Below are 22,092 nucleotides of genomic sequence, written 5' to 3'. Positions count from 1 at the left end.
TGCATACATTACATATTGTAGTGTAGTTCAAATCGTATGTAGTCCAAATCGCATACCACTTAGTCCAAATCGCATAGCATACATTGTATAGGTTCAAAACGCACCTAGCTCAGATCTCACCGTGTGTGGGCACCATTAGCGTTGAAGTATGAAACAAAATCTTGAGTTTGGGTTTAGTTCTCTTTCTGCTGCGGGGTACACTGGGCTCCACAAGGATTGGACAATGTGGTGTAGAGTAGGATCTTGATCCGAGGCACCAACAGGCTCAAAGCTTTGACTGTTCCCAGAATGCATAGCACCACCTCCTATATCAGCCCGCCTCCCTGCACAGGAGCTCAGTTTTGTAAGTTGGTGCTGCAGTAAGCAGGCACTTAACAGAGAGGGGCTGCTCCAGGCAGCCCTAAGAAAAGCTTTTTATGAGAAAAAAAGTGAAGACTTCAAGGGCAGGAGCGGTGGTAAATGTCTTGTGACATTCACTGCTGCAGCTCCAGCTCTCCCCAGCGGCGCTATACACTGCCGAGCCCTGGTTGCCGGGTACCTACAGCGGAGGCTCCGGTTTTCTTCACGTTAGACACACACGGCTGGGGCTCTCCAGGATCGCGTGGCCGCGCATCGGGAGGTGGTAAGTGGGTCCCACTTGCGGGACCCGGTCTTTATCGCGATCCGGCGCTCAATTGAAGAAGTTGAACCAGTCCTTGGCTACTAAAAAGTCTGACCAACGCTCGCTTAAGTCCAAGAGGTCCTCTAAGCGAGCGCTTGTCTCCTCACAATCCACGGCTGTCACTGACACCTCGTCTGATGAAGACGGCACATATGCTGACCCCACAGGTTCTGACTCAGATACGGCTGATGGGGAAGGGTAGTTCACATGTGGATGTTCCTGATCTTTTGGAGGCTATTAAGTTAATTCTGCAGATTACGGATGATCCCGAGCCATCCGTCCCTCCTAAGAAACCAGATAGGTTCAAGCATCAGAAGGTGGTTAAACAAGTTTTACCTCACTCTGATCACCTAGTGGATATACGTCAGGAACCGTGGGAAAACCCGGGTACGAAGTTTGTGCCTCAAAAGAAGATGCTGGCTCGCTATCCTCTCGCGCCAGAGCTGTCTAAGAATTGGGAAACGCCTCCTCCAGTGGACTCACATGTGGCTAGGATGGTGGTTTCCTCAGCTCACAGTCACGTCTCTAAAAGAGCCTACAGATAAACGTGTGGAGTGTTGTCTGAAAGCGATTTACACCCTCACGGGTGCTGCGCAAAGGCCCACTATTGCAGCTACATAGGCTGCAGAGGCTATTGAAGCATGGGCCTTGGAGTTAGAAGCTGAAATCTCCTCTGAACATTCTAGACAATGCTTATCATATATTGTCACAGCTTCTCGATATATTAAAGAGGCGGCTTCTGATGCCGGTATCCTAGCAGCCAAGGCCTCTACTACGTCTGTCCTGGCTCGCCGGATATTGTAGCTGAGATCCTGGTCCGTGGATCTGGACTCTAGAAAAACCCTGGAGGTTCTCCCTTTCAAGGGAGATATTCTGTTTGGGGAGGACTTAAATAAGATAGTGGCTGACTTAGCTACTGCCAAAACTGCCTGTCTGCCTAATACCGCTCCTTCTGTGTCGAAGGCTAAAGGTACGTCCTTTCACCCCTTTCGTCTTTCAGGTAAAGCAAAGGGTCAGGCATACCATAAGCAGGCCCGCACTTCCAAACCTGGTAAGCCGAAGCCCAAAAGAGCCTGGGCTGCCCGTCAGCCAGCTGCCAAGACCGATAAGCCTGCCGCATGACGGGACGGGCCTCCCCCTGGGGGATCCCAGGGTGGGGGGCCGGCTTCTAGGGTATACCCAGGAATGGTTGAAGACCACTTCAGATGCCTGGGTTCGGGAAGTCGTCACTCGAGGTTATGCCATAGCCTTCCCTCATCGATTTTGCCAGACAGACGTCCCTTTGGACCAGACAAAGGCAAAAACTTTACACTCTGTGGTACAGACCCTCCTGGATACAGGAGTCGTAGTACAGGTGACTCTTGCTCAGAGGGCCCGGGGGTACTATTCTCCGCTGTTTCTAGTCCCGAAACCAAATAGGTCCTCCCGGCCCATTCTCAACCTCAAGGCATTGAACAGGTTTGTGAAGGTTTCCAAGTTTCGTATGGAAACCCTTCGCTCTATAGTTCTGGCCTTGGAACCTGGGGACTACATGGTCTCCCTGGACATACAGGATGCTTACCTGCATATTCCTATATCAATGTCACATCAGCAATACCTGAGGTTTGCTATTGGCAACCTCCATTACCAGTTTCGGGCGTTACCTTTTGGTTTAACAACGGCTCCGCGAGTTTTCACCAAAGTCATGGCGGGGATGACGGTGGTACTTCGCTGTCAAGGGGTCAGGATACTGCCGTATCTGGACGACTTGTTGATCCTGGCAAATTCCCCAGATCTTCTCCTACGTTATCTGGAAATGACGGTCCGTTTTTTTCAAGCCCGGGTGGCTTATCAACTGGAAGAAATTCTCCCTGGTCCCTGCTCAGAGCATGGTGCACCTGGGAGCGCTATTGGACACTCACAACCAGAGGTTGTTCTTGTCTCAGGAGAAAGTCCTGTAGCTTCAGGACAGGATTAGTTGCTTCCTTTCTCGTCCGCAAGTGTCGATACATTCGGCAATGCAGGTGCTGGGCCTCATGGTATCAGCATTCGACATGGTGGAGTATGCCCAATTCCATTTTCGCCCCTCTCCAGAGGCTGATTCTAGCCAAGTGGGATGGCCTGCCTCATCGGATCAGATCTCAAATGATCTTATTGATTCTGGAGGTCCGTCTGTCGATGCTTTGGTGGCTCCGGGACCAACAATTGTGCAGGGGTCGTCCCTTCTGGATATCCAACTTGGTCCTGTTGACGACAGATGCCAGTCTAAGAGGTTGGGGCGCGGTGCTAGAGCAACACTCCCTTCAGTGTCGGTGGACCAAGGAGGAATCTCTCCTCTCGATCAACATTCTGGAATTGCTGGCGGTCTTCAATGCATTGCACCTGGCCCAGCATTTAATTCAGAACCGTCCTGTTCAAGTACAGTCGGACAACGCCACCACAGTGGCTTACATAAATCATCAAGGAGGCACTCGAAGCCGTTTGGCAATGAAGGAAGTTTCACGGATTCTACGTTGGGCGGAACGCCATCTACCGGCCATATCGGCCATATTCATTCTGGGAGTCCTGAATTGGGAAGCGGACTTTCTCAGTCGTCAGGACGTGCATGCCGGCGAGTGGGGCCTCCATCCAGACGTGTTTCAACTCCTCTTGGAAAAGTGGGGTCTTCCAGATGTGGATCTGATGGCGTCTCGACACAATCACAAGGTTCCGGTCTTCGAAGCAAGGACAAGGGATCCTCAAGCAGCATTCATGGATGCGCTAGTGGTGCCGTGGAGGTTTCGGCTGCCGTACGTGTTCCCTCCGGTGTCACTCCTGCCCAGGGTAATTCAGAAGTTCAAGCAAGAAAAAGGAAATCTGCTTCTCATAGCTCCGGCGTGGCCCACACGGCACTGGTTCTCAGACCTGCAGGGCCTATCGTCAGAGCGTCCAATTCTACTTCCACAATGCCCAGACCTCCTCGTACAGGGCCCCTGTTTCTACCAGGACCTAGCCCGGCTGTCTTTGACGGCGTGGCTCTTGAAGCTTCTGTCTTGAGGGCTAAGGGTTTTTCTGTAGAAGTCATTAAAACTACGGCAACCGGCTTCTGCTCGGATTAACCATAGGGTCTGGCATTCCTACTTTGTTTGGTGCGCATCTAACAATTATGCCGCTTCCAAGTTTAGTACAGCCAAGCTTTTGGCTTTTCTGCAGCAAGGCCTAGAGTTAGGCCTGCGTCTTGCCTCCCTCAAGGTTCATATTTCTGCCTTGTCGGTGTGGTTTCAGAAAAGATTGCGACTTTACCTGATGTTCATACTTTCACTCAGGGTGTGTTGCGTATCCAACCTCCCTATGTCCCGTCTGTGGCTCCTTTGGACTTGTCGGTGGTTTTGGAGGCATTGCATGAGCCTCCATTTGAACCCCTTGGTTCAGCTGACCTTAAGTGGCTTTCCTTTAAGTTGGTGTTCTTGCTGGCTATTGCCTCTGCTAGAAGAATGTCAGATCTGGGTGCCTTGTTTTGTAGTTCCCCATATCTGATTTTTCACCGTGACCGGGCGGTTCTTAGGACTCGTCCCCGATTTTTACCTAAGGTGGTTTCTTCGTTCCACCTTAATCAGGAGATTGTGGTTCCGGCCTTTGTCTCTCCTGATTTGTCTTCCAAAAAGCGGTCTTTGGATGTGGTACGGGCTCTCCGTATCTATGTGAAGAGAACTGCTTCTATTCGAAAATCTGATTCTCTCTTTTTGTTTTGTTTGGATTTCACAAACGTGGCTGGCCTGCTCACAAGCAGACCCTGGCCAGATGGATTAGAATGGTGATTGATTGCACATACTTATGTGAGGGCTGGTCTGTCAGCTCCTGATCACATTAAGGCCCATTCTACTCGGTCTGTTGGACCTTCTTGGGCGGCACACCGTGGTGCGACCCTTGATCATTTGTGCAAGGCGGCTACGTGGTCCTCCGGGAACATGTTCATTAGGTTCTATGCCTTCGATACTGCCGCTTCCCAGGATGCTTCCTTTGGACGCCGGGTTCTTGTGCCCGCTACAGTGCGTCTCCTCCCATAAGGAACTGCTTTAGGACATCCCCATTGTCCAATCCTTGTGGAGCCCAGTGTACCCCGCAGCAGAAAACGAGTTTTATGGTAAGAACCTACCTTTGTCAAAACTCTTTCTGCGAGGTACACTGGGCTCCACAAGGCGCCCGCCCTGGCGCACTTAGCTTCTTTGGGTTGGTACGGCATTAGCCGCTGACACTTCTCTTGTCGTGAGAGTGTGGTGTATGTGGCTACTAACTGTTGTCGTCTCTTTTCCTGCTACTGCATTGGGCTGGTTAACTAAAAACTGAGCTTCTGTGCTGGGAGGCGGGGTTATAGAGGAGGCGGCGCTATGCATCTTGGGAACAGTCAAAGCTTTTGAGCCTGTTGGTGCCTCGGATCAAGATCCTACTCTACACCCCATTGTCCAATCCTTGTGGAGCCCAGTGTACCTCGCAGAAAGAGTTTTAACAAAGGTAAGTTCTTACCATAAAACTCGTTTTCGTTCTTGGGACTTTAAAGAGATTTGGGGATTGCTGTACAGGTAGTGCGAGATTTTGTGTCCCAATCCTGCAGTGTGTAAACACTGCTAGGTTAGCGAGTCTGTTATTCCATAGAAGCTCCTTTTACATTTATTTTCTTTGTTGTGTTTGTCTTTCAAAGCATATTTAAACTACTCTAGTTTGTTGCTGTTCTGAACCCTTGTAAAGCTCAGTCACCAATTAATAAAACTTCCCAACAACTGCTGTATGGCTCTCTCCTATGTCTCTGTCCATGGTTCTGTGGGATTCTTCATGTGTTTGGTGTGATGTCTCCTCAAGGTCTGGAATGTGCTTTTCAAGGTTCCCAGTGTGAAATCACATGGGGTTGATTGACATTGACATGTAAATGTTCAAGTGTTCAAATTAAATTTGAACTAGAGATTTGAACTAGAGATTTCACAGTACAATATACTAGTGTACATTGCTGGGGCTAAAGGGGGGAACTCACAGAGGAGAGGGATAATCCTAAAAAATCTGACTAGATTGCTTAGATTTTAAGCATGATCGCTCCGTGTGTACCCGCTACAGCGATAGCGATGCGCAGCCCCGCGCATCGCTATCGCTGGTGCTAGATTGGCCTGCATGCAGGCTTAATCTAGCAGGTCGCTCATTTCACCCGCTGGGTGAAATTAGCAGCTTCCCCCGCACGCTCAGCACACATCTGAGCGGGGGGAGAGATGTGTGCAGAGCGGTTCGCTCAGCACACATCTCTCCCTAGATCTCAAGCAAGTAATTCTTAAGTTTGAATAGGTGATATAGTGGTGTATCCTGGTTTAATGTAAGACTTAAGGGGGGTACACACGTAGCGATGTATGCTTAAATGCTAAGCAATCTGACTAGATTGCTTAGAAATTAAGCACACATCTCTCCATGTGTATGCCCCATAGAGATAGCGATGCACTGCCCCGCTTGTCGCTATCACTGGTTCTAGATTGGCCTGCATGCAGGCACAATCTAGTTAGATCGCTCACTTCACCCGCTGGGTGAAATGAGCATCCCCCACCCTCGCTCAACCAGCACACATCATGCTGTTTGCTGAGCGGGGAGAGATATGTGTGCTGAGCGTTCTGTGCTTGATCGCTCAGCACACATCAGTACGTGTGTACCATAAAGGCCCATATAGACGGGCCGATGCGGGAGAGATGTGTGCTGAGCGAACCGCTCAGCACACATCTCTCCCGCCGCTCAGCACAGCTCAGAGAGGGGGGGGGGGGTGCACTGCAGGCCAATCTAGCAGCAGCGATAGCGATGCGCGGGGCTGCACATCGCTATCGCTGTGGGGGGGTACACACGGAGTGATAATGCTGAAATTCTAAGCAATCTAGTCAGATTGCTTAGAATATCGCTGCGTGAGTACCCCCCTTTAGTTTTGTTTGAAGGAGATAATTGGTTTTATACGTATATTTTGTATTTCTCGTACGTCCTAGAGGATACTGGGGTTCCATTTAGTACCATGGAGTATAGATGGGTCCACTAGGAGCCATGGGCACTTCAAGAATTTGATAGTGTGGGCTGGCTCTTCCCTCTTTGCCCCTCCTACCATACTCAGTTTAGAAAATGTGCACGCTGACAGGACACTGAGGTTCTGAGGGAACTGTTCGCAAGCGCCACCATGACGAGCGTACATTCCCGCAGCACGCCGTCACCCCTAACAGAGCCAGAAGAATGGTGAGTACTAAGCAGGCGTCCCGACTGGCAGGTCGCCGCCCATTATGGCGGCATGAGGGTATGGAGATGCACGGCTTCTAACTGGGGCAGAATGCGTCTCCAAACACAGTAAACAGCTGCGTCTCAGTACGCTGTATACAGTACCCACACTGGCAAAAGCAGTCTTAAAACGGTTTTCTCTCCATTTTAAGCAACAGATTACCTCAGCCAGTATAATAATGTTAAAAAGAAGTCCTCAGTCACTTTTCCTGCGTCAAAGGAATTGACTAACCTATTTGAAGAACCGTGGGTTAATCCTGATAAGAGATTTCAAATCCCTAAAAGGTTGCTCTCATCTTTTCCTTATCCTCTGGAGGATAGGAAAAAATGTGAAAATCCACCGATAGTGGACGCATCAATCTCTAGGCTGTCAAGAAAAATTATATTGCCTGTCCTCCCTAAAAGACACGGCTTATCGTAAAATTGAGACTACACTCAAATCATTGTACACAGCTACTTGGGTGGCCCAGAAACCCACTATTGCATGTGCATGGATCACAAAAGCCATTGCTAAATGGTCAGGTAACCTAATTGAGGGGTTAGATTCCTCGTCTAGGGGGGATGTTTTACTCCTGCAGCATATACAGGACTCTGCGAACTTTATAGTGGAAGCCATAAAAGAGATAGGCTTGCTTAATGCACGCACCACCGCTATGGCAGTGTCAGCACGCAGGTGCTTGTGACTATGCCAGGGGACTGTTGATGCGGACTCCAGGAAAGGCGTGGAAGGCCTACCATTCACAGGAGAGGCCGTGTTTGGAGATGAACTAGACAAATGGATCTCCAAAGCTACTGCGGGTAAGTCTACATATCTTCCTTCCGCAGCTCCTCCAGCCAGGAAAGCTTATTCATCTTCAAATTGACAGTCCTTTCGGACAGCCAAGTTTAAGGGAATATCCAGAGGTGCTTCTACAGCCTCCAGAGGCGCAAGAGGTAAACCACGCAAACCAGCAACTGCAGGTGTTTAGGAACAGAGCTCCGGATCTGCTTCCTCAAAGCCTTTCCGCAAGACGGTGGACCCGTGAGGCCTGGAGGTCTGTCAGGTGGGAGCTCGACTACAATTTTCAGTCATATCTGGTCAAGTTCGTGCCGGGATCCCTGGGTAATAGATCTTATTTCCCAGGGCTACAGACTGGCGTTCCAAGAGCTCCCACCTCACAGATTCTTCAAATCAGGCTTACCAGCTTCACAAGAGGTAAGTATAACTTTACAGCAGGCCATCCAAAAACTGGTACAGACTAAAGTCATTGTTCCAGTTACACCTCACCTACACAACAAGGCGTACTATTCCAGCTCCAATATATAAAGGAAAATTACAGAGAGTTATCAGAGGAATTGTTTATTAAAATAACTCTGTATAAGACGCGAGGTCACTCGCTGAGGCTTGAGGAGAGAAAATTCCATACGCTACGTAGGTGTTATGAGCCACTGCTGTGGCTCATTCCTGTTTTGCATTTTGGTTATGTATTTTATTTTATACTTCTGTTTCTGTTCCCCGTGGGTGTCATGGGGTGTCCAGAGCCCACCCTTAAGGAGAGGGTACTGTTATGAACCACAGGTAGTGGTTCATTCCTGTTTTCCGTTTATGTATTTTATGCATTAGTTCTCTTGCAGGCCAGGATTTCCCTTTGCTTTGGTTTAGAAGACTCTTGTTTGCTGCCGGTGGTGAGTCTGTGTAATTGCAGCCTGTTCCCATGTGTTCAGCCTCACCTGTCTGTTAATTGCACCTGTCAGTTGTGCAGCAGGGCAGCTGCACAACATAATTAATTAGGTTCTCTGCAGCTATTGGAGGGCTGCCTGTTATATTCTGTCTCAGTGCAATTCACAGACGCCGGTGATAGTTCCTGTCCAGTTTCAGAGCTTCTGTCTAGCAGCTTCTAGCCTTGATCCAGTGTCTGATCCAGTGTCTGATCCAGCTTCTTGCCTTGAAGCGTTCCTGTCCTGAAGTCCAGTGGCTTTGTCTATTCCTGATCCTGATTCGGTATCCTGTTCCTTGGTGTCCACTGCTCAGTCGTTGGAACTCTGCCTGTCCTCTGGTCCTGAGAGCCTGTGTCAGCTACATTGGGGGTTCCTGTCCGTTTGCCAGTATTTGTACCGGTTCCATGAGTAGCGGCTTTGCCAAGGCCGCTGTATTCTTTAGTTTCTAGTTACTGGTGTTTTGCAGAGGGTTCTGCATATGCTGCCACCGCCGGTACACAACAGTATTGTGTCGGCGTGTGGACAGCATTTCCTTTGTTGTTGTTTATCCCGGCGGCTGTGCCGCACATACTTTAAGTTCTGTAGCGCCCCTAACTCTGTATTTCTGTCTTTAGTTAGAGGTTCCCCTTGTCATCACCCCGTCTCCGTTTACGCCTTGTCTCCAACTAAGACCGGGGGGCATCGGAGTTGGGCAGACATAATCCGCCCTTCAAACGCGGCTGCTGTGGGCCTAAGAAACCATAGTCACGCAGGCTGACAACGAGGGTGAGACAACGGAGTCAGGTTTCCGTAGGGATTGCTGCTGAGCTCTGTATCTATTGCAGCTTTACGTTCCTGTACTTGGGGCTCATCCGCCCAGTTCCAGGAGTACCAAGGACAGTGAACGTAACAGTAGGAAAGGGTTCTTCACTGTTAGGGCAATAAGGATCTGGAATTCCCTGCCAGTGAAGGTGGTAATGGCGGACACTATATATGCATTTAAAAACAGATTGGATAAATTCCTGACTGAAAAAGATATCCAAGGTTATAACATTTAAAATATTGACATTTTTAAACTGGGAGGAACTTGATTTTCAGTTGTTAACTAAATATAAATCATTATTTCAATTGGGACATTATAATGAACTCGATTTAAGACAGATTACAGGTTGAACCCGATGGGCATTTTGCCTCTTTTCAACCTCATTAACTATGTAACTATGTAAGTTCAAGATGGAGTCTCTGAGAGCAGTGATCTCAGGTCTGGAGGAGGGGGAATTCCTAGTGTCTCTGGATATCAAAGATGCATACCTTCACATTCCGATCTGGCCGCCTCATCAGGCTTATCTACGGTTTTCACTGCAGGACTATCCCTACCAGTTCCAGGCCCTGCCATTTGGTCTCCCCACGGCACCGAGGATGTTCACCAAAGTGATGGCAGAGATGATGTTTATACTCCGCAATCAGGGAGTGAACATAACGCCGTACCTGGACGATCTTCTGATAAAGGTTCCGTCCAGGTAGAGGTTACTGGACAGCATTGGCCTCTCAACCAAACTTCTCCGGGATCACGGGTGGTTTCTGAACCTTCCGAAATCTCACCTAGAGCCAACACGAAGGCTCCCATTTCTGGGAATGATACTGGTCACGGAGTCGCAGAGAGTGTTCCTTCCGTTGGAAAAGTCATTGGTAATCCAGTCGATGGTTCGGCATGTTCTGAAGCCAACCCGGATATCGGTGCATCTGTGCATTCGCCTTCTGGGGAAAATGGTGGCCTCTTACGAGGTGCTTCAATATGGACGGTTTCACGCAAGACCTTTCCAGCTCGATCTGTTGGACAAATGGTCCGGATCACATCTTCACATGCACCAGAAGATTCTTCTGTCGCCAAAAGCCAAGATCTCCCTTCTGTGGTGGCTACAGACCTCTCACCTCGTTGAGGGTTGGAGGTTCGGAATTCAGGACTGGATCCTGTTAAGCACGGACGCAAGCCTCCGAGGTTGGGGAGCAGTCACCCAGGGGGTGCAGTTTCAAGGAAGATGGTCAAGTCAGGAAGCCATCCTTCCCAGAAAGAAAAAAAAACCACTGTAGCGTTGTCAGCTTTCTTCATTCCGGGAGTAGACAACTGGGAAGCAGACTTCCTCAGCAGACACAACCTGCACCTTAGGGGGTGGGGCCTTCACCCGCAAGTGTTCAAGTGCTTGACACGTCGGTGGGGATATCCACAAATCGACATGTTGGCCTCTCGTCTCAACAAGAAGCTCAAGCTGTATTATTCCAGGTCAAGAGACCCACATGCAGTGGCGGTAGATGCTCTGACGACTCAAGATGGTGTACGTGTTTCCTCCACTTCCTTTGATCCCAAGAATTCTCAAAAGAATAAAAAGGGAAAAGGTTCAAGCAATACTCATTGCTCTGGAATGGTCAAGAAGGGCCTGGTACGCGGACCTTCTAGAGATGCTTCTCGAGGATCCGTGGCCTCTACTTCTTTGCGAAGGATCTTCTACAACAGGGCCTGTTCGTCTACCAGGACTTACCGCGGCTATGTTTAGTGGCATGAAAGTTGAACGGCTTATTCTAGCCAGGAGAGGGATCCCTAATAAAGTCATCCCGACTATGATCCAAGCCAGGAAGGGGGTAACGTCTAAACATTACAATAGAAGAAAATGTGCATCAGTAGTAGTGCTCTCTAATCACAATATTACAACCATAACACCTTTGTGTGCAAAATGCAGTTAAAAAACTGATTCACCGTTTGCAAAAGGGGATGACCTCTGACCTCCCTTCAGCTGGATATGGCCAAAAAAGAGTCCTCTTAAATAAATAGCAGTCCTGCTAAATGTCTCCAAATGTTAATGGAAAACCTGCAAAACACGTGTCTTTTTCTCTATCACAGGAAATAATAGGGAGACACTTAGAGAAAAGCAGACATAGTATAGCAATCCTTAAAATTGAGACACAATTTATTTTACAGATTGCACTTACAAACATAAACGTAAAAACAGCATATCAAATAGACTCCATTGGACTTATCACCAATCCTGTATGTTTTTTTCCGGGGGATTCCTCAGGTACCAGATGGAGAATGGGCGAGCGGGTTACTGGGCTCTGGATGCATGGCTCCACATCTGTAAGGATAGTCCCCCAAAGGATAGATGAGTCCAGGAGTCCACAGAAAAACGAGCCACGCTCTACGCGTTTCGGGCACGTGGTCCTTCGTCAGAAGTGTGGTTGTACTGGCTTGAACAAGCAATATTTAAACCCTAATGCACAATCAAACAGCTGGGTTCCATTGCCGCTAATCAGCATTCTCCCGGTGTTTCACTTCCACTCTCGAACGCGAAACAGGAAGTCCTTTCTGCTGTTCACATGTGTTCCACCTCATGGAAGTTCCTTTGTTTGCATTCCATCCAACACGTTTTGCGTTGCACGGCCATCCAGACCGGCCCATCCATCACTGGGCAATAATAGGGAGTCCATACAAAAAAATCCCAGTCCCAGCATCACAAAGTCCCAATGTCATAGTCCACAAAAAGACATCATAAAACAGAGTAAAAATATATAAATAAAAATATTTTTATAAACATTACCACCGTATTTGGAAGAAATATGTCTCTTGGTGTGAGAGCAGAACTTATTCTGCGATGGATTTTCACCTCGAACATTTCCTGCTTTTTCTGCAGGCAGGTGTGGATGTGGGCCTACGTCTGGGCTCCATAAAAGTCCAGATTTAGTCTCCATGTACATGTGAGTGACTTTCATATAACTTTTATTTTACATAACATCTAGCGCTGGAGTGCACACCTGTGTGATTAGATCATATTAATATATACTATACAGCAGTTATGGCCATCAATGTATAATGTTACAACCATTTATCTTTTATCAGTATAGCCAGTATTGATCTAGTGAGCATCTATCAGGCTCCTAACTGTGGTGTGGATTTTATATTTATTTTATATTGTTTACTCCCGGGAGTTTGTGTTACCAGTGTATACTACACTATATTATCTCTTTTTTATCAATAATAAACAAAAATATTTTTTATTTTAACATGTTTAATTATTTTCTGTACTTTTAAGCGCCACCTGGAATATTTATTTGTGTTGTCTCTGTTTGTCTGGATTCGGCATCTCCAGCTCCGGGTGGCTGCTGATTTACAGAATTTTACATCTATTAATTATACACCACTCACCTTAGCGCCATAGACCATTTCCTTGCAGATTTCGTCCTTGTCCATTTTCTTTCAAAAACAATTGGCTTCTCTCCCTGAGGTGTTCTGCACATCCAACCTCCCTTTGTGCCTCCCACGGCACCTTAGGATCTCAATTTGGTGCTGCAGTTCCTCCAATCGGACTGGTTTGAACCATTACAGGAGGTGGACGTAAAATATCTTACGTGGAAGACTGTCACACTGTTGGCCTTGGCTTCAGCAAGACGTCTGTCGGAGCTGGGGCATTTGTCTCACAAAAGCCCTATTTAATTTTCCAATAGGACAGAGCTGAACAATTTCTTCCAAAAGTGGTGTCTGCGTTTCACATCAACCAACCTATTCTGGTTCCGGTTATCACCTACACTTCCACTACTTCAAAGTCTTTGGATGTTGTGAGGTCTTTGAAGGTATACATAAAGAGGACAGCTCATCACAGGAAATCCGACTCGTTCATCCTGTATGATCCCAATACAATTGGGTGTCCTTCTTCAAAGCAGACAATTGCACGCTGGATCAAGGTCACTATCCAGCATGCTTATTGCACAGCAGGCTTGCCGGTTTCAAAATCTGTACAGGCCCACTCTACTAGGTCGGTGGGTTCTTCCTGGGCGGCTGCCCGGGTGTCTCCGCTTTACAGCTTTGCTGAGCAGCTACTTGGTCAGGTTCGAACACGTTTGCGAAGTTCTACAAGTTCAATACTTTGGCCTCTGAGGACCTTCAGTTTAGTCAATCAGTTTTGCAGGAACCTTAGCACTCTCCAACCCGGTTTGGGAGCTTTGGTACATCCCCATGGTACTAAATGGAACCCCAGTATCCTCTAGGATGTAAGAAAAAATTGGATTTTAATTACCTACTGGTAAATCCTTTTCTCGTAGTCCGTAGAGGATACTGGGCGGCGGCGCCCACCTGGTGCTTAGTTCTTCCTGCACTGTTACTTGGTTAAGTATTGTTGGTTCAGCTGTTGCTGTTCAAATTTGGGTTAGCTTAGCTTTCCTCTGTTTGTGTGTGCTGGTTCGGAATCTCACCATTATCTTTATCTATCCTTTTCTCAAAGTATGTCCGTCTCCTCGGGCACAGTTTCCTAGACTGAGTCTGGTAGGAGGGGCATAGAAGGAGGAGCCAGCCTCCTAGTGGACCCGTCTATACCCATGGTACTAAATGGAAGCCCAGTATCCTCTACTGACTACGAGAAAAGGATTTACCAGTAGTTAATTAAAATCCTATTTTTGAAGCGGATAACTAGTTTAGATTTCTTGATATTTTTTCATTAGTCTGATTTATTTCAATAGTCTTACTCTATTTTCTATTTTAATTTTTATTTCCATGATAAACATACAGTGTAGATGACATCCAGGTCCTAGTGCTGCAGAACCTTATATTGAGCACATTGGCGCTTTCTGATATGCAAATGAATTCATGTCGTTCATTGCAAGTAAGTGGAACATGGTTTTGTATTTCTGTCTGTATTTAATTGTATTTTACATGGTTAATGCAACTTTTACTTTGATTAATAACACTTTCCAGATCTAGTGATAATGCCGATAGCTTTGTGAGACAGTAATACTGTAGATAACCCTATCCTCCTAATGCTATTCATGAATAAGAACTGTACTTGGGCTACAATGTTTAGACAGGCAATATCTAGGTCTACACTTACAAAAGGTAACACGACGACACAACTTTTTTTTTTTTTTATGCATTGTTTACACTTTTTCATACTTTACCATCCACATGTACTACGATTGGGAATATTTACCTGTGCCGAGCATAGCGGTAACCACCTTTCCCACTTAGGCTGTGAAAAAGAGAGACACAAAAAAAAACTGTCTACCATTTCCATGTCGACCTTTCCATGCTTCAACCTTTTGCTAGTATCGCAAAAAGATAGAATTTATATAACAGGTATATAATTTACAGGCGCTAAAAAGAGTGGTTTTCCTAAGCTGCTGTATATTCAGGAGAAAGTCACTCTCCTAGACATGGAAAAAACAAACAATATTAAAGATTACAGCGCTATATCAAATATTCTAAAAAATTATGACTTTAATAACTGTATAAAAAAATTGTAAAAACGTAAACAATATATGAGAAAAGATGATATTGCTATCTCGTTAAATTGTCCAGAGACCAATTATTGGACATACAATAAGCTCCTTGAGGGCAAATTCATTTAAAGGCAAAGAGTCCATATAGTGGATAGGACAGAATCTATAGCCAATAGTCAGGACTAGTGTGACACTTTACTCAACCTGTGTTCCAATGCAGGGATCCAAATAGGAGGTCCTTGAAAAGTTGAAATGGGTGAAAAGGATTCTTGTTCACAGTCTGTGAGGATGGCACTTGATTATCTTACACGCTGTGTTCCAATAATGAGAATCCTCATGGATGGTGTCCCATAAGGACCATGGGATGGTGATGAAGGATCCTGGTTCACTTTAGGCAAATGGGTCGTCCTGAAAACAAGTCCAACAATGTGGTTGCCCTGAGAGGTGTCCAATGGTCTGGAGCAATGTTCTTGACGCGTTTCGCTGCTCCTGGCAGCTTTATCAGCAGCGAAACGTGTCAGGAAACATTTTCCTAAAGTGAATCAGGATCCTTCATCACCATCCCATGGTCCTTATGGGACACCATCCATGAGGATTCTCATTATTGGAACACAGCGTGTAAGATAACCAAGTGCCATCCTCACAGACTGTGAACAAGAATCCTTTTCACCCATTTCAACTTTTCAAGGACCTCCTATTTGGATCCCTGCATTGCAACACAGGTTGAGTAAAGTGTCACACTAGTCCTGACTATTGGCTATAGACTCTGTCCTATCCACTATATGGACTCTTTGCCTTTAAATTAATTTGCCCTCAAGGAGCTTATTGTATGTCCAATAATTGGTCTCTGGACAATTTAACAAGATAGCAATATCATCTTTTCTCATATATTATTTGTTTTTAAAAAATGTTATACAGTTATTAAATTCATCATTTTGCTAGTATCGACCTAATGACTGTCATATTGGTGGCATACAGATGTGTTCTTACACACTGTTTTCAAATCGCATCAAATAGCCCCATTTAGCATGCCACCAAAACACTTTTCCCAAGTACCTAATATACTATAAGTGGACTAAGAGACAAAATTAAGGGAAAAAGTACCACGATGGATGAAAAGCTGCAAAATTGAAGAAAAACAAATACCCAGTCTACGGCAGTGGTTCCCAAACTTTTTTGAATCACAGCTCCCTAGAGTATCAGATTTTTTTCACTGCACCTCTAGACACGACAAGACACTTAGAAAAAAAAATTAAGTAAATTGTGCTTATATGTCTTCCTTTTGGTTTAATTATGTGATGAGTAACAAGATTTGTTTCTGTTTGTCCACAAATTTTATGACTGGAAGCCACCAGCACTGGTTTTGTCTTTTATATTAACCATAACAAAAATTGAATTGGTCCTGGACCAGTCCAAGGCACCCTTACAAGCATCCAGAGGCACCCTAGGTTGCCACGGCACACACTAATTAACCACTGGTCTGAATTAAAAATGAAGACCGGGCCAATACAAATGACCCTCAAAAGTAATCATTATACTTAATCTGTGACACTTTACAAATGTCTTTGCTACAAAAATCCTAATCCTAAATACATAGTACTCTGTAAGCCATGTCAGATGCAAAATTGAGGTGAAGTATGCCGTCTATGTAAAAAGGCAAAAAACAGGTCCGATGTAAGTAACCCGCACTATGGATCGTGTCCGCTGATGTCTGGGAGTTATAAGTACTTTCATTTCATCTTTAATATCTGCGGATGGCTACAAAGAACAAGACTTCTGTCATCCTTATTTACTACATACTTTTTCCATGTGTTATAGTTATGCTTCACTGCTCTTACAAACTGGATGTAGTATAAAGGTGGAGCACTTTACTTTATCTGAATACATAGTTAATATATCCTCATAGTTTGTTTAGTAAAATGGTACTGTATCTTATGTGCGTATTTCAGTGATCCTATGGCTTCACTCAAGCCACTGTACAAAAGGGTGTTAGCTGTCATAAGTACAGTAGATGAAATACCACAATTGCATCATCTGGAATATGAATGCAGGCACTTCATCCATTCTCTGCAGTTAATGCAAATTAGTAATACCACCACTAAGTAATGTCTGAGCACTTTGTATTTACACCTTGACTACTGGTATGGCCCAGAGCTACCATTAGCCTGGTTATGCGGAATCTCTTGTGTCATGTTGTCACTATAATAAACTCTACAGGTTGATACTACAGATTCATTTTTACCAAGGCCTACTCTCATTTGTTTGTAGACCTTTCGGATGTATAGACAGTATCGTGATGACATTCTAGTGAAGGCTTTTGTGGAATTTCAAAGGAAAAGATTGGTAAACCGCCGTCGCGGGAACCAGACATCAGGGCCAAAGAAAAACCGCGCTTTACCTTTTGTGCCAATGTCCTTCCAGCTATCACAGACTTATTACAGGTAAGATAACTGATAATGAGTGCCACCTTCAGTGATTGGAGTTTTGTGCAGATCGAGTTCACTTTTTTTTTCCCTTCTTTGCATCTATAGGCTTTTCACGTGGCGCTTTCCATCTACAGTCTGTACAGAATCATTTGAGTTTCTGGAAATGCTCAAGGCTAATGGAAAAGCTGATCAGCCAGATGTCTTCTCATTTGCTGAACAGACTAGTGAAGATACAGCAGATATGGTGGTATTCCCTTTGGATGGACCTGGTGGCCATTGTGCAACAATTCTCTCTCTCTTACTTCTGGGATTTATATCTGTTAAAGTGAAAATCCCTGACCAGATTGTAGTGGTGGACAGCACTTTGGTTGACAATGAAGTCATGAAGAGGTAACTGGTACCTTTTATACATTTAGTTTTCTTCTTCCTACTTCATGGCAGCCACACAATGGGTTAATGTCCCGTTATCCCATTGTAGACAGGAGGTTTTTTCTTTCTAGCTCCGCCCACTTTGCCTACATAACTGTGCCTCTCCCTTCCCTCCCTGTCTCTCTTTTCCTGTCTCTCACGTTAGACAGCAGTAGGTTTGTTTTTTTGGGACTTGCGGTGGATCCGCATATGCTGGAGTCAGGTCGCTCTCATCAGAGTTAGGAGCTGGCGGTTCTGCCTTGGAGCTCTGTCCGGTTCTTAAGCGGGAGCTGGCGGTGCCTACAGCTCGCATTTTTAAAGGTTTGCCGACGGAGGGTTGAGCAAGCGGTCACTGCTGCAGTCTCCCCTGGCCGCGTACAAAACGGAAGCACCGGTGGACGGTTGCCGGAGCTTGTGGCGTCACTTCCAGGTAGGGCTGCGGGACGGATCCCTGAAGTGTATGCAGCTCCTCTACTGCGCATGCGCACGGCCGGAAAGGTCAAAGGGGGCTTAAAATTACGCTGCACACCGAAGGGGTGTCTATCTTCGTTCTGTTTATGCAGTTTTGTTTTTTGTCGGAAGCTCTATGGAAGAGCCTTCTCCCTAGAAACCTGTCGGAGTCCAGCCGAGGTAAGGTATGAGGACTGGTTTTTTTTGGGGGGGGGGGAGAGTTTGTGCAGTCTCTTGTTCAGAGTTAAATTAGTGTAGTAAAAATTAGGTTTTCCTTAATGTGTTGCAGTGTGTCTGATGCTCCTAAAAAGAAAGCCTGCAAGAAAAAGAATTTATCCAGGAAATGTCCTGCTTGTGATCAGCCATTTACAGGGAGTCAGGATGTCAGTCTGTGCAGTGATTGTGTTAAAGAAGCTGCTCCTCCAGTTAAACCGTCTGATCAAATTCTGGACCTTATGGATTGGATGAAGAAGTCTTTTGTGTCTAAGGAAGAATTTATGCAGGGATTTAAGAGATGTAGATCACAGTCCAGCCTGGATTATGATTATGATATATTGTCTCCAGGATTTATTTTGCAGGAGGATTATGATGAGGATTCCAGTGCAGAGTCTGGAGAAGTCCAAGAGGATGATAGATCTTTGAACACTGAATTGGTGGATATTATGCTGAAAAATATTTACAAAACCATGAAATATAAGGAGACGGTTCAAGAAAATGAACAAGATATGCTATTTGAAGATAGGTCTAGTAAAGCTAGATCTTTTCCTGTGCATAAAGTGGTGAAAGTTATTGTGCGTAAAGAATGGCAGCATTTGGATAAAAGGATAGGTAGTGTTAAAAGGATTAATCATATGTATCCCACTGTTGATGAAGAATTTATTGACTGGTGTGATATCCGAAAGGTTGATGCAGTAGTTGCGGAGGTAACACCAGGAACTACGATTCCGTTAGAGGATGGTGCTATATTGAAGGATCCTATGGATAAAAAGATGGAGAATGCGTTAAAGAAATTGCACATTGCCACGTTTATTTCCTTGAAGTCTGGAGTGGCTATAGCATCTGTGTCCAGAGCTCTGAGATTATGATGTGCCACTATGCAAACTGATGTGCAAGAAAAAAGTTCTAGGGATTCTATACTAAATTTGAGTGTTATTCAGAGAGCGGATTATCTTTGTGAAGCCTCTCTTGATATATTGATTTTCTCAACTAAGTCTATGACCTCAGGCATTATGGCCAGAAGAGCGCTGTGGTTACGGTCATGGGCAGCAAATACCCACTCCAAGAACAGATTAGTCACACTTCCCTATGAGGGTTTGCTTCTGTTTGGGTACAAACTGGAGACTATGATTCAGAATATGTCTGGTGATAAATCGGTAAGATTACTTCAAGATAAGCATGGCAGACATTCAGGTTTATCTTCAAGACAACAATTCAGGCAATTTAGAGCATATAGGCCAGGACGTCCTTATGGAGACAGATTTGGACGCTATTATGAAGACAGATATGGTGCCAGCATGTCACCTCAGTCTTTTTGGAGAGGATATAGAAGAGGTAACCAGAGGCAATCACTGTGCAAGTCCTCCTACATTAACACCTGTAGGGGGTAGGATTTTCAAGTTTCTGGCACAATGGAAGGAGAATGTTCGAGACAAATGGGTATTGGACATTGTGTCGGAAGGTTATCGAATAGAATTCCTAATAAATCCGAAGGACAGATTTGTGCGGTTAAAATTGCAGCTTATGAACCAAGAAGTGGTTGTTTTGCAGGAAAGTTAAGAGAACATGTGCTCTTCGAAAGCAGTAGAAGTGGTTCCATTCTTAGAAAGAAAAAAGGGTTTATTCTCGTCTTTTCTTGGGGAAGAAGTCGTCCGGAGGATTCTGAACGATGCTAGATTTGAGAGATCTCAACTAGAGAATAAGGAAGAGGAAGTTTCATATGGAAACTTTAAGGACAATACTGTTAGGAGTGAAAAAGGGAGACTTCCTGGCGTCAATAGACTTGAAAGATGCTTATTTTCTAATTCCAATCAGGAAGGAAGACAAAAGTTCCTGAGATTCACGGTAGGAGGAGAGCATTTCTAGTTTGCTTGTTTTCCGTTCGGTCTTGCGTCCTCTCCAAGAGTTTTTACGAAGGTCCTTGTAACGCTGGTAGCTTTCCTCAGAGAAAAGGGGATAGCTATTTGGGACTATCTCAACGATCTACTTATTGCAAGAGAATTGGAGTCTATAGTTCAAGAAATGTTAGACGGAGTGTTGGCTTTCCTACAGCAGCACGGTTGGTTGATCAATTGGGACAAGAGTCGATTGAAACCAGTTCAGGCTTTGCAGTTCCTGGGTGTCTATATAGATACACGTCAGTACGTAATTGTGCTTTCAGAGGAAAGGCTCAGAAGGATTCAGGATCTTTGCTCTTTTGCTCCGGAGACGAGACAAGGTTCCGTTACGAATGACGTTGCGACTTTTGGGAATGATGTCTTCCGTGATAGAAGTGGTGCCGTGGACAAACTGGAGGATGAGGATACTACAATGGGATACGCTGGAATGTTCAAAGAGAAGGGTTCCTTTGCATTATCAAGTAAGGCTGAAGAAGCAGACCAAGGAATCCTTGTCCTGGTGGAAGGACAGTCGCAATTACAAGCCAATGAAGGGGAAGTATTCATTGAACAGGCGAGAGTTTAGAGCAGTGTGGATGGCGATGCTTAAATTCCAAGATCAACTAGAAGGGAATCATCTATAGGTCTTTTCCGACAACACTGCAGTGGTGGCTTATTTAAATTGCCAAGGAGGGATGAGAAGTTGAGCAATAATGATAGAGGTATCAAACATCATGCACTGGGCATAAGAGCAGCTAAAATCTTTAACAGCTTTACACGTCCCTGGCAAAGACAACATGTTGGCAGATTATCTAAATTGAAACTATATACAAGCTGGAGAGTGGGAATTGAAAGCAGAAATATTCCAGCTCATAGTGGAAAGATTTGGGCAACCAGAAATAGATCTAATGGCTACCAATCAGAATGCAAAGGTTCCTAGGTTCTTTTTGAGGTATTATCTGCCGATGTTAGAGGGAGTGGATGCTCTGTCCCTGAGATGGGAATTCAGTCTAGGTTATATGTTCCCACCTTTTCCGTTGATAGCCAGAACACTAAAGAAGATCAGAGATGAACAAGTGGCAGTAGTCATGATAATCCCTTATTGTCCAAGGAGGTCTTGGTTCCCAACAGTTCAGAGAATGGCGGTTAGGAAGATGTGGAGGTTGCCGTTGGTTCCGAGTCTGTTGCATCAAGGACCTCTAGAGTATCCAAATCTCCAGAGTTTTCAACTTACGGCGTGGAAATTTAACAGAATTTATTGAGAAAGAAAGGATTGTCTGAATCAGTGATTCAGCTCATGTACCAGGCCAGGAAAAAGTTTCTTCTGATATTTATTAGAGTATGGAAACCTTTACTACCTGGGCTAATAATAGATTTGATGTGTCGAAAGCCAAAACGGCTCAGGTTTTACAATTTCTTCACAACTGCTTCAGTAAAGGTCTGGCGGTTTCAACGCTGAAGGTGCAAATATCTGCCTTGAATGTTCTGTTGGACAGAAAATGTATTTGATGATGATCTGATAAAGAAATTCTCTCAAGCCATAAGGAGAGTGAGGCCGCGAGTGAGGTCAATAGTGCCGCCTTGGGATCTGAATCTAATCCTGAATGCGTTAACAAATCGTCCATTTGAGCCGTTGCATGAGATGTGTCAAATTCATGGAAAGGATAGTGTTCTTCCTTACGGCTATTACATCTGCAAAGAGAGTTGGAGAATTGCAAGCACTTTGGGCGGAAGAGCCGTATTTGAAGATTTTGTCTGATAGGATTGTTTTGAGGACAAATCCGTCTTTCTTACCAAAGGTGGTATGTACGTTTCATGTTAATCAGGAGATCATTCTACCATAATTTTTTCCTCATCTAAATAATGAAGAAGAGGA

At 45.3% G+C, this 22,092-nt stretch overlaps 1 protein-coding gene across 3 annotated transcripts in view; it reads left to right on the top strand.

Annotated features, from left to right (window-relative positions):
• The window catches only part of GTF3C1 (general transcription factor IIIC subunit 1), a 489,121-nt gene that overhangs the window by 309,593 nt on the left and 157,436 nt on the right, over window positions 1–22,092 (top strand). For all 3 annotated transcript variants that reach the window (XM_063934225.1, XM_063934223.1, XM_063934224.1), the window contains 3 exons: window positions 14,133–14,226; window positions 17,108–17,280; window positions 17,371–17,655. In XM_063934225.1, the coding sequence (XP_063790295.1) occupies window positions 14,133–14,226; window positions 17,108–17,280; window positions 17,371–17,655 (552 nt within the window). The remainder of the gene's footprint in view (window positions 1–14,132; window positions 14,227–17,107; window positions 17,281–17,370; window positions 17,656–22,092) is intronic.

The sequence above is a fragment of the Pseudophryne corroboree genome, chromosome 7 (genome assembly GCF_028390025.1).
Source record: "Pseudophryne corroboree isolate aPseCor3 chromosome 7, aPseCor3.hap2, whole genome shotgun sequence".
Lineage (NCBI taxonomy): Eukaryota > Metazoa > Chordata > Amphibia > Anura > Myobatrachidae > Pseudophryne > Pseudophryne corroboree.
Note: the sequence above shows the minus strand (reverse complement) of the source record. Positions and strands in the feature narration are given on the sequence as shown.